Source organism: Amaranthus tricolor, chromosome 15 (genome assembly GCF_026212465.1).
Source record: "Amaranthus tricolor cultivar Red isolate AtriRed21 chromosome 15, ASM2621246v1, whole genome shotgun sequence".
Classification (NCBI taxonomy): domain Eukaryota; kingdom Viridiplantae; phylum Streptophyta; class Magnoliopsida; order Caryophyllales; family Amaranthaceae; genus Amaranthus; species Amaranthus tricolor.
Window position 1 is genome coordinate 9,036,693 of NC_080061.1, and position 13,306 is coordinate 9,049,998.

Consider the following 13,306-nt stretch of genomic DNA (forward strand, 5'->3'; position numbering starts at 1 on the left):
TGTTACAAAAATGTGCATTGAGAAGGTTATATACAAATAATTATTGAATTGTCTATCATGAAATTAGTTGAAAATTCACTACAAAATCACATTGATTGATGCTATTCATACTCAACATTTTTGGAAACACAACTATGCTATTTTAATGGTAACAACACTTGCCAAGTTATAAGTTACATATAATCATACTCTCTCCCAATGAGTTATCCATATGTTTTTTAGTCCATTCCATTGACATTGTCTCATTTCTATTTTTAGCGATGATTTACCTTCTTTCCCTAATTTTCATCCACACGTTTTAATTACGTTGCATCCCACATTCCCATCCACCCAAATTCTCACTTTTTATAAAATAGACCTCTTTATCACTTTTATTCACTTTTTTTTTGTTTTCACCATATTCGTACTTGAGACTATTTCTTTGGGATGCATATAATTCTCCTAAAAAACAAGTTTTTACTTGCAACAAGTCTTCTTCTCCAATCTTTTTTCATTACCCTTATACATCTCAATACTTGGTATCCTTTTAAATTTACCTTGATAACACATTATTTGTTAACTATATAAGTATATGAGAATACTTATTACACAAATTCTTGTATGAGACGGTGTCACCGTGAGACACGCCTCATACTTGAGTTAAATTGCGCAATAATAGAAATATTTAGCCTATAGGTTTCTTGTTTTGAGGTCGTCTCACCGTGAGACGGTCTCATACAGGACGAGTTGTATTTATTATTGTTGTCATGTTTTAACTACCAAATTTTGAGAATGAGAGGTTTAGCACAACAACTAACAACATTTCATTCCTAGACAAGAAAATTTGATACTTGGATAGATTGAAAGAAAAACAATTGACTAAAATACTAAAACTATTTCAATATGAATTCAACATCCTAAGTACCTAAAACTGCACTCTAAAGTATAGTTTCTCCTACAGCTGATCTAACTTAACCACCTAATGGAAGTTATCAAGCTAACTAGATTTCCTACACTGAAATCTCTTACTGCTTTACTGTCTACTGTCTAGCTATAAAACCTGTTAGAGGAATAACTTGTGGACAACTCACTAGGACACGGAGCCGAGTCCCATGACAAAGTACCCGAGTTTGTCACACACGAAGGTGAACTGAAAGGTAAACCCATTGATCTTAGACCATTGCACTGTTGATTTTGGCTCAGTCTAAACCCGAATGGATCATCTTCGATCAAATTCTGTGATAAACTCAAATGAAGACCATTGAACTGCTGCTGTGACCTACCGAAGTCTATAGTGTCTGTCAGTTTAGCAGCATCAGTAGTGAAAGCAGGAGAGAGATTCAGGAGCATGGCAGAGACTTCTGTTGGAAACAGTATGTTGTTTGGGAGGTCTGTGAAGGATGTTGGGATGACAGACAGTTTAGAGACCGTTGGATCGGAGATGGGTTTGTAGTGATCAAGGGTGGAGAAACTAAGAGGAGAGGAAATGGGATTTTGTAGGTCATGATTGTTGTTGCAGACTTGAATGGAAGACTTTGCTACTTCTGATGTGCATGATATGTTCTCTGAACTGAAATGAGAACCAATCAGATTTGAGCCTTGGTTAAGTATGTCACTTACTGTTGCTGTTTCTGGTAATGGTGGTGATACCCATGAATGGGATAGAGCTCTTTGTGCTGTACTGTTTGTCTTCTTGAATATTCTACATATTGCCCATGAATCCTGTAGATTATAACAAACTTTATAAGGTGCCCTTGTCTTAAAACTTTACTACAACGACAATGGTTCATTACGCCAATGATTGTCAAGGAACCAACTCAACCGAAAGTTTAAGCTGATGGTTGAAGCCCCAGGATATGTTATATATACTCTAGCACATAGTATACCTACCGTTGAATATTCCACTTTAAATGAGACTCGAACCTTTGACCATTGTCACACTGGCTTCTGATACAATGTCAAGGAACCAACTCAACCAAAAGGTTAAGTTGATGGTTGAGGCTCCAGGATATGTTATCTATTCTAACAATAACATTAAATAGCTCCTATCTATTGTGGGTTTGTGGGGTTCAGATGTACATAACCTTACCCTTATTAGTAATAACAAAAAGGTTGTTAACCACCATGATTTAATAGTGTTTTAAGTGTTCTTTAAAGCAATGCTCAATTGTTGAAAACTTTGCAAAATTTAGTTATCATCATAGCTTAAGATGTCGCAGTCGGTCACTTATTTGGTTGTCGTACATGAACATGACATGACTTAAAAACGTGCTTTTCTACTCCTTTACAATATACGGCTCATTACGGTACCTAAAAAGAAGAGAGAGAGGTTTACACTGGCAGGAAAACTTTTATCATAAAACTTCTTAGGAGGAGGAGCATTATCAGAAAGTGAAGGTAAACGAAACTCATGCATCATCCAATCAGTTTTGATTCCTTTAGCAGCTCTTCCTCTATAAAACACAAGAGACTTCTTAAGTCCAATGCACTTTGCACCATCTGAGGAATATATTGGCCTGTCAGTTCCAGTTGCCTTCCAGAAACCAGCACATGTTACCCTATTAGGCCTTGTGCTGTTTCTGTACTTCCTATCTCTTGGACAGTAGAAATACCATTCTTTCTCTCCAGTTGATGCCAATTCTGATAAGATCAATACCCATTACACACACGCACAAGATAATCGGTGTAAAACTGATCGAGTATATAACATATAATGAATTATAACGTCTCTAATTTAAAATCGAACATCAAACTTTGGTTTCATTCGACTCCTTTATGGAAAAAAGAGAAATTTCTAGACCCTAATCTAAGGCGGGAATAAAATTACAAAAGAAAAATTCACTCATTATATCTGTCAGTTTTTTGCTTGAATGCATTCAATTTAAAACAGCTTACTTTCCGATTCTTGTAGAAGACGCAATTTTAACAATCTTTCTAGTTATATTATTTTTTATTAGCTTAAGTTTTTGGTTGAATTGGTTCTTTGGTTTATCCCCAGACTCCAACCATCAGCTTAAACTTTTGAAAGGTCACAAAGTCAAATCTCATCCACCCCTCATTATTTCAAGTGAATAGGAGAAGAGCATGTGTTGCATCCACACTTCTATCCCAAATAACTCTTGTGGGAAGAGGCGTGGTAACAAAAACAAAGTTTACTCCAACTTAAAACAAGATCGGAATAGAGGTGATTCTAAACATACGTAAGACTTAACTCCATAGGGCTTTAAAAATCAGTTAAAATCAACATAAAACCGTTCTAATAAGTAAAAATTAACAACTCCATAGAATAAAAACACTAAAATTCAGCAAAGCCAAAAAAAAAAGTTGGGTTAATAGTAAAACTTACTAGGAAGATCCCAAGGGTCATATTTGTAGATATCAACTTGCTTAATAAGCTCAATAGGTAAATTTTGTTGAAGAATCTTCCTTTTAAGGTAAAACCCAACAAGTTCCTCATCAGTAGGATGAAACCTAAACCCAGGCATTATAACATCATCAACCTTATTACTATTATTATTATCAATCTCATTTTTCTCCTCCATTTTTTGTCTGATAAATCAAAGGGTTTAGTTTTAACCATAAATAGAATCCTTTAGAAGAGCTAAAGTAGAGGCATAAGTAGAAAGGGTTAGAAGACTTAGAAATACACAAGATTAAGTGTGGCCGTACAAATGTTGCACACCCTTCAAAGACATTATTGATTCAAAGGCATTGATAAGCTCTGAATGAAAGTGTTTTGGCCGTTATTTGTGGGTGATTGTCACTGAAATCTTTGGTTATGTGTGAATTACGACAAATCCACGAGGAGCTAAGTTTTGTTACACTCAAACTCAAGCTATCACTACTCACTAGGACTCCATATTTAAGCTTACTAATTCCAACCCTATGGAGTTTAAATATACTCCCTATCCCACCCTCTAAATTTATCTCACTTTTCTATTTTATTCTGTCCGAACAAATTCATTTCATTATTTACTATTTTATTTTAATCCGTCTTAATGAATTTATTTTATTAGTTACTATTTTGGGATAAGACTCCGTATATATTTTCAATTCAATTTCTTATTTTTCGTGTCATTCTCACTTGTGTATATGTTAATAAACTTTTTTAATAATGAAAATAAATACTATAGGATTTATAGCAGCAAGTTCAAAAGTTTATGAATTTTTCTAAGTTAATAATTCACATATATGTATATCATGATGATTTAAATAAAAGTTATCAAAGCAAATAAAATTGTAAAAACTCATTATTATTTAAGGACAAGTTCTAAGTAAATAATACACCAAAATATCTAGAAAAACGAAGTTTAAAGAGGTGAGTTAGGCGGGGACAAGCTTAAAATTAATTAATGATGATTATATTTATTTATAATATATTAGGAGTACAATAATAATACAAAGGATTCAGTGCAAATGGTAGATAAAACAAATCCCATTAAAGAAGACTGAGGAGTAAATCATATCATATATTATAATAAAAATGGTTGATCCAAAATTTCTATTCCATTCTTCAAAAGCTTCTATTCTTTTCCTAATTCCTCTCTCCCATACAATTTTTCATGTTTGACTTGTCAGAGAAAAACATTTTGCTAAATATGGGGATTCTTTTATTATTGATGGCATTGATTTTGTTAATGACCCATTCTTCTTCGACTACTTAATCAAATACTAATACTACTACTAATTTAATAATAACTAATAAGGCTTAAGGAGAAACACCACTTCCCTCTATTTCTGGGATTGCCAAAGATATCCAAAAAAAAAAAAAAAAAAAAAAAAAAAAACTATTATGTTCATTTGATTAGCAAGGGTAAATCGGACTATCACTTAAAGTTTTAAACTTTTTTGGGGTTTAAAATAGTTATTTTAATATATAAAGTTGATTTTAATTTGATTTAAATTCCGATGCCAAATATAACTAATGTTGTGCAACTAAAAAAATACTCACTTCCATTCATTTTTACTTTTTCATACTTGTCGAGGTAATATTTTAATTCTTAATATCTTTAATCATGTATAATTAAAAACTATAAAAAATTAATATTAATAATCTTTGTATTGAGACGATTTAAAAAAAATTCCACTTGACTATATTTTAACTTATAGATTAAGAATAAAATACAAATTAAAATTAATTAATAAATAGTGACAAAAAGTAAACAACTAGTTTCTTGAGAAACCATCTCTTTGAGAGATGTTTTTCAATTTATATTATTATTAATACCTACTTACCGTATTCTTAAGATCTACTCATAATATCTTAAATGACTACTTATATTATTTTTAATGCCTACTTATAATAGTTAAAAAAAATATATATTAAACCGACCAAAATAAAAATAGTCTCTCAAAGAGATCGTCTCTCACAAAAATTTGTAAAAAGTAAATGCATCGAGTAAAGTGAACAGGTGGAAGTAGTAATTTACATATAAATTATTTAGTTTTAATTTTTGAGTTTGTCATATGTAACAATCTATTACTCCATTTGTTGCTTACCGTTTACCATTCTCATGAATAAACTTGTAAAAAATTGTTAAATTGGAGCATATTTTCATCATCATTATTATCATACCTAATATTTCGTTCCAGAACAGTGTCTAGATAAGAAAAAATGACACATAATACATACCCGTACTTTCTTCACAAGAAGAATCAGAAAAAAGTGGTCGATTTTACCCTAAACAGAAGAAGCCCTGTAGTTGATAACACTTAAGGCTCTTAAATTTTAAATGAAGTAAATCTTTTTGACCTAAGGTTCTTAAAGCTGACTTATTAATTTCTTCTCTATTATGTAATTCCAATAACCTATTTTATTTATTTTTCAAAAAAAAAAACCATCTATTATACATATTTTTTGATAATCATGAGTTAGTTTACCGATCGAGAAATTTTTGTTCACCTTTATACTAATTAATTCACTATCCTCTTTGTTTATAGTAATTTGCTAGTCTAACCCAAGTCATAAATAATTTTTTTAGTTGAATTTATATAGGACCACAAAGCAAAAATGTATAATTTGATTCAATCCTAATGGTAACCACTATCTTGTATGACTTCACTAGTTGAACTAAGTGGCTTTATTGATGATCTTATGGAGACTCATGAGTTAAGCCATTCCCCCAAGTCTAAGAAGACAAACCCTATATTAGTGGCTCTTCTTTAGGGAAATGTTTTGGACCATAAAGGCCAAATAAATCCCAAATATTTGTTAAGTCTCCAAAATTTCAAACACAAAGAGTCGATTTTGTATGGTTTTAATGTAAACTAAAACAGCGTTGAGTAACTATAAATTGAAGGAGTGAGTTAGAAAGTGTGAATGTGTAAATAAAATATTAAAGAAAGATGCACATTTAAATATACTTCCTCCTATTCTACCCATTAGTCCCTCTTATTTTTTTTTTCACTATTCACTTATCACTCTTAATTTGTATTTTATTCATAGTCTATAAGTTAAAACATAGTCATGTAAGATCTTGTTTAAATCGTCTCAATACAAAGAATATTAATATTAATTTTTTATAATTTTTAATTAAAAATAATTAAAAATATTAAATGTTAAAATGTTACCTCGACAAATGTGAAAAACTAAATGAGACTAATGGGTTGAACATGAGATACTAATAGACTAAGTCCATTTTAAACTAAAAAAATAAATTAAAATAGGAAAATTAGTAATTCAAATTTATTGAAGCAATGAGAAAGAGCAGTTGAACTAATTACTTTAGTTTTTGACTTTTGATGGACGGTGACATCAACCAATTTGAGTAATAATATAATATAGAAAATTAATAAAAATTGAAAATATTATATTGTGCATTTGGTTTTGGTCCATGCTAAAAAGTACATTGATAGAAGATTAATTAACCAAACACCGTTCAAACTTCAATATCACAGCCAACTTTAGCAAACTCTATCACCGGTAAAATTTCAAATTAACATATTAACATGTAGATTGTGTTTAGTTAATCCACTTTTTGGTTTGCTAGTTGGATGATTTTGGGTTTTGATCTTTGATTGATTAAATTTTTGAAAAAGTGTTTGTTAATAGGATTTTTGAGTCAAATGAAAAATTGACATTTAAGCAGAAATTAAAGATCTATTTTTTACAGTTTTTTCACTATTTATATTATTATAATTTATACTGATGATTATTCTCGGGCCTAAAAGACGTAGTCATCTATTGATAGTGAACTATGGAAATCTTTTTGTCTCTTCTCTCTTTATTGTTGTTTACCGTTTTATTAATATTTCCCTTTATAATTTACTCAGATCAGATTCAAATCACGCTTTTTTTATTCGCTCAACAGCTGTGAAATTCAATTTTTAATACTATTATATATATCATTATTCAAGTTATCAGTCCATCTCATTTTATTTATAACTCCTCAAAGTTCTAACGTTTATTTTTCTCTGGTTATATTTTTTAGTTTTTGTTGCACATGACTACACAAAAATAAATTAATAAATTTTTGCCCATATTTCTTTTAACATATGCAACTATATGACCTTTAATGTTTTCATTTAGAATACTATCCTTTAATGTATATCCACTCATTTGCTTTATGATAACCATTGCGGCTACCACGATCTTCCAATAATGATTCAATCTTGTTAATGTTGATGGTGACTTGAGTGCATCAAATAAATTATATGCATTAGTGTGTGGAATCCTATGAAGGATTTATGATGGGTGATTAAGTGTGTGTTAATGATGGTGTTTAAGAGTATGATTCAATGCTTGAAGTTATGTGGGTTTTGAAGACTCTTAAACATGAGAGTTAAGATGGCATGATGAATGATTTAATGAAGAATTGCAAAGGTCCCTAAAGATGCCTTGATCGATGCACTTGAAGATTAGGCCAATGTATTGAACGAGCACAATGAACAAAAGCAGACATAATGTGGTGAAGAGTTGTGCTCAAACGAGCAAATAACATGCTTGAACGAGCACATTGGTGATCAGAAAACAGAAGCAGCAGTGTGGCACTACTCGAACGAGCACTATGCGCCTCAAACGAGCAGTTGGTCAGTGGGGGCTTTGGATTCGCTTCCTTTGGTCTGTTCAACTTCAGAAACTGTTTCAATTGTGCATTAAACTTCAGTTTTTAATTGTGTAATTAATCATTAATGTATAATCTCCAATAATAGGAGGCTCATATGCCATTACAAAATATCCACAAAAATACACCTCAAGCCAAACACTAGCCTAATCTCTTCTCTATTGTAATTCTCCACATTTGAGAGTTCTTTAAAATCCTTTGAAAATATAAAAGATACTACACACCAGAGGGCGTAGCCTTAATTGGGTGAACTTCGTTAAATCTTTGTGTCGTTTTATTGCATTATTATCTTCTACAAACATCGATATGTAATTTGTTTGTCACATGACTTCATACATTCGATCTTGGTGATATTAGAAATTGACACACATCGTTTGATCTCTAATATAGCATCGTTATCAAATCTAAAAGCTTAACATTCGTTCTAACACACAGTGATTGATAGGTCGTTTATGTACTACCAAACAATTCCTAATATGCAACTAGTATAGCAGCAGTTAGGGTCGAATCCACAGGGAACAATGTAGTAAATGATTATTTTTCGGCTACCAATTGATCCTAAGTAACACACAAATTTGGAGAATATATGTCTAAAATAACTAAATGAATAGAATACAAGCAATTAAATTAGAAAGGTAAATCAATGATATTAAAACATCTAGGGATTAACTTCCCCACTAGCATGATATGATGACAATGAGATCCTACTACCCCTACAACAATCATAACCATGTTCAATAGGATGAATACACCATTAAAGATACTAATAACTCCTTTCGAAGACTATTAGCTTCACTACCATACTATCAAACCTATTTTCATGGAATCAAGTATAGTAATGACATTAAGCATAGTATTCTATAAGATCCAACAATCAAATCTATCTATTCTCATGAAGATTATCAAGCCCTTGATCTAAAAGGCAATTCATTCAACTCTAACTTTCGTTAGCAATTGAATGAATTGTTAACCACAATTTCCAAAATTTCTATTGAAAATACATGAGTTAACTAGCATAAGGAACCAAGCATGAACAAGGATTATGCATAACAAAAAGGGATTGGGATTCAATAATTCATCATTAACATCATGGCTAGGGTTCCATCTAACCCTAGATTAAGAAACAACTCACACATATCAAATGTAACGAAACAAGAATTAATAAAGAAAACATGATTAAAAGTAATAACAAGGAAAGGATAAAGAAATAGTACTTGAAGTTGAATACCAAAGGATGAACGAAAGTAATCGAAAGTTACAAAGTTTTTTCTCCAAAAGTGAAGAGTTAATAATATCTAAAAAAAACAGAGAAGAAAATGTTGCTTGCCCCCTTGTTACATTCCTCATCATAAAATAAAAACCGTGCGGAAAAATGGTTATTAAAGCAGGACCGAACCGGGTTTATGGAAGACCGGACCGGGTCCGTGTGCTGGGAGTTTTCCAGAAAGCAGAAATCGCAGGACCCGACCGGGTTTAAGCAAGACCGGACCGGGTCCGTAAGCTGAACATTCATGCAAGTGATTATTGACAGACCCGACCGGGTTTAGAGTATACCCGACCGGGTCCTGGGCTTGGAGGCTTACATTCCTATTTCTCAATTGAAATCGCTCGGGTATGAAAATACTCGCCCGGGCCCATCATCTTGTGCTTACTTTTCTTCATTAGAACACGGCAAAAGTACAAACGAGACCCAACGGGACTAAAAGCATATCCGAATGGAGCCGTGAGCACACAAAAGTGCCGTAGTGCGGTCTCGAACTCTGCCAAATCTCGAAGCACGCATTCTAATGCTCAGGAGTGATCCGCTTCCAATACAAGAGTGGAGTAAAATGGCCTGAAATAATCAAAGACACACAAAAACTCCAACCAAGCGTAAAACCATATGGATTTGCGAAATCACACATCAGAATGCCATAAAATGCAAGGGAAAGGAGCATAAAAATATAGTACAAAGTGCATACATCAGTGATACACTTCAGTTACATGATATATCGAGCACAACCATTTGAGTTGCTCAATATCGAGTTTTGTGCTTTACATCTTGATAATATCTTTATTTTTGAAAAAAAATATGACCTAAGATACTTCAAACAATCACTTAAAAAAACTCCATCCTAATAACTAACTTCACAAAACTTTACTAATTATAATTTATGGAAAAATAAAATTGAGAAAAATAAATATTAATAATCTTATTTATTATCTATCTGTTGAAAATAAGATGTACTTCCTCAGAATAAATAAGAGCTTCTTTATAATAACTTTACTAATTATTATCTAGGGCAAAAAAATTTCATATACTATGTCCTACTTTAACTAAGTTTAAACTTTTCTAGTTTATTTGTGATGCATACCTTCCTATGGGTATGAGCTTCCGTCTTTCTTCAATTTTCAGATCCTAACCATAGTTTTCTATGAGCGGAATATATTGGGTATGAGATGATGATGTTCACTAGTCATGTCAATATAATTAAAAAACAACATGCACCATGAAATGTACTCTGACTAGATAGTTCGTGTTATTTCTCCTACTGGTATTGCTATAAATAGAAGGGTTTCAAAGTGTAACCTTAATTTAAATTTAATGTGCTTGAATATCTTCAATTGCTTTCAAACATATCTTAATATTGATTTTTATTCCCTTATATATATATATATATATATATATATATATATATATATATATATATATATATATATATATATATATATATATATATATATATATATATATATATATATATATATTGGACTACACTTTTAAATATTTCTGAATCCTAACTTATACAAAATACTGAATTGATAACACTGATTTTTACCTTTCCTTATCATAATAATCTGCCAAAGTAATATTTTAATAGATCATTAGCCTAGATTTTTATCCTTGCACATGTTTGATTGAAAACAAGTTATGGAACACCAAGTTTTGTGCTGAATGCTCATACATGTTATTCAGACTGTTTTATTAAATTTTCACTAACTTTAAATTACTTTATATTATTCAAACTTCTATAAGACTCCTCAATTTCAGACTCTATCCACAAACTTATTCCACATTTATTTTTTATATCATTAAAAACAAATCCCTATAAAAATATGACATATTGTAGTGCATGATTTATGTGAAAAAATCTTGAGTCCACAAGAGTCAACTCAAATCTTCAAAATAAAAGACTCACTAAGAGACTTTCTTTTAGACGTTTCCCTTTATCCTAAAGTCATACCCTAAAATTAACTTAAGACCATAGTTAAGATCATGGGAAATACACTCAAAAATTGAACCTTTGTGGCAACTCATAAGGTTGGTAGAGAGAGTATTCAGTCAATAAGTTAATATATGATTTTGGATTCATTGAACTACTACTACTAAATTATATCAACATAATGATTCATATCATAACATATAACATTTATAATACTTCCACCCTTTCAAATTAGTTACAACATTAGAAAAATTACACTATATATTTATCATTCTTAATTTGTGATTATTTTTAATCTATAAGTTAAAACATAGACAAATGAGATCTTGTTTGATTCGTCACATTGCAAAGATTATTATAAAATATCAAATTTTTACAATTTTTTATTATACATAATTAAAGATGTTAAGGATTGAGTTAGTATATTGGACTGCATGAAAAAAATAAACATTGCGAGTAAATTGGAATGGAGGAAGTATGTAAAGAAACCAACTCAATTGAAAGCTTAAATTGATGGTTGACAACTCAATTTTATCACGCCCCTTCACACGAGAATCTTTTAGTCTAGAAGTGTGAATGCAACATACGCTCTCCTCATACATAACACTAAATTCGATTATGAAATAAAAAGTAAATAATATTTAAATTTATAATTTCTACGAGGTTGGATTTTAATACCATGTTAAGAATTTTTTTTCAATCAAAATTTTAAATTTAAAATAATGGTAAAGTCCTATTTGTATAATGATATTATATGATTGAGAAACGAAGTAATAAAAGATAATCTTGTGAGTGAGTGAAACACTAAAAACAAAGAGAAAAGGCGGGCGGACTTGGTTTTTGTCAATATGTGGAGTCAATATCTTAAAACCAAAGCTACCGTAACTTTATCTCTTTATGCGTTACATGGCTTCAAATTTCCATGACCACCAATTCAACATTTAATTCATCAAACAAACTTCTCTCTTATCTATATTTACGTCACTTGATGCATAATTATACTCATTGTTTTTGCTTTCGAATAACTTTTATTTTGGTAATTAAAAGAATATAATATTAATATGGTGAAATACATTTATATGAAACCTTGAGATTAAGAGGAAGGTTATCAAAGATGAGACTCAAAAAATAAGCTTACAAAACAACTACTAATAATCAGATAGAAAAAAAAAAGACCTCACCTCAAAAGTTGGCGACCCATCCATGATCAAGTGAAGAAGAGTTCAACCAAAGAGTATATTTCACACTTTTTATTAATTTCACATTTGATTTGTTTTGGTGGTAACACTAGAATCTAGAGTGCGATTGCACAAAAAGACCCGAACATAATTATTTTGTGAGCTAAAATTCTAATATCAAACCGAAAGTTATTGGGTCATAACTCAGAAATTTTTACCCGTAATCTAAATATAATTTGATCGTTATCTAAAACTTTTGTTCAAATCCGATCAAAATCCGTACACCCCCTTTTAAAACTTTTTTTAGTTCCACATTATCAATTACAGTTACATATCGTATTTCAATTTTATGTCATCATTTTTTGTCTAGATCCACTATACTTTTTGTCAATTTTTTAATGTTTTGACCCAATATTTTTTTATTGTTGCCTTAAAATACGTATATTGATGCTTTTGAAAACATATTGAAAATTTTAAGAAATTATATATACATATACATATACATATATATATATATATATATATATATATATATATATATATATATATATATATATATATATATATATATATATATATATATATATATATATATATATATATATATATATATATATATATTAAAATTATTGAACTTTTGGGTCCATCGAAACCCAACTCAATCCCGAAAGACCTGATCCAAAAATTACACAGCCTGAAATTGACCTAACCTGCAACTCACCCTCCTTGCCGTTTTGATACATGCCTTTAAATAAAAATATTACTCATATATTCTATTAAAATTATAGCATTACATAAATTTATATGAGAGCATTTATGAGTAAATGTTATAATTTTAATGAAAAGGAGAAAGTACATTTTTTACTTCAATCCTGATTTACAT

At 30.5% G+C, this 13,306-nt stretch overlaps 1 protein-coding gene across 1 annotated transcript; it reads right to left on the minus strand.

Moving 5' to 3' along the window:
• Window positions 1-899: 899 nt before the first annotated feature.
• LOC130801403 (putative NAC domain-containing protein 94) lies at window positions 900-3,824 on the minus strand. Its single transcript, XM_057665246.1, has 3 exons — window positions 3,326-3,824; window positions 2,315-2,619; window positions 900-1,701 (listed from the first exon to the last, which is right to left on the minus strand). The coding sequence occupies exons 1-3, from the start codon at window positions 3,519-3,521 to the stop codon at window positions 1,027-1,029; spliced, it is 1,176 nt and encodes a 391-aa protein (XP_057521229.1). The 5' UTR covers window positions 3,522-3,824; the 3' UTR covers window positions 900-1,026.
• Window positions 3,825-13,306: the final 9,482 nt, after the last annotated feature.

Coding starts and splice junctions, on each gene's coding strand:
- LOC130801403 (XM_057665246.1), bottom strand. CDS start 3,521: ATGGAGGAGAAAAATGAGATTGATAATAATAATAGTAATAAGGTTGAT. Junction 2,620..3,325: donor TGACCCTTGGGATCTTCCTA/GTAAGTTTTACT, acceptor TGATCTTATCAG/AATTGGCATCAACTGGAGAG. Junction 1,702..2,314: donor ATAAAAGTTTTCCTGCCAGT/GTAAACCTCTCT, acceptor TATAATCTACAG/GATTCATGGGCAATATGTAG.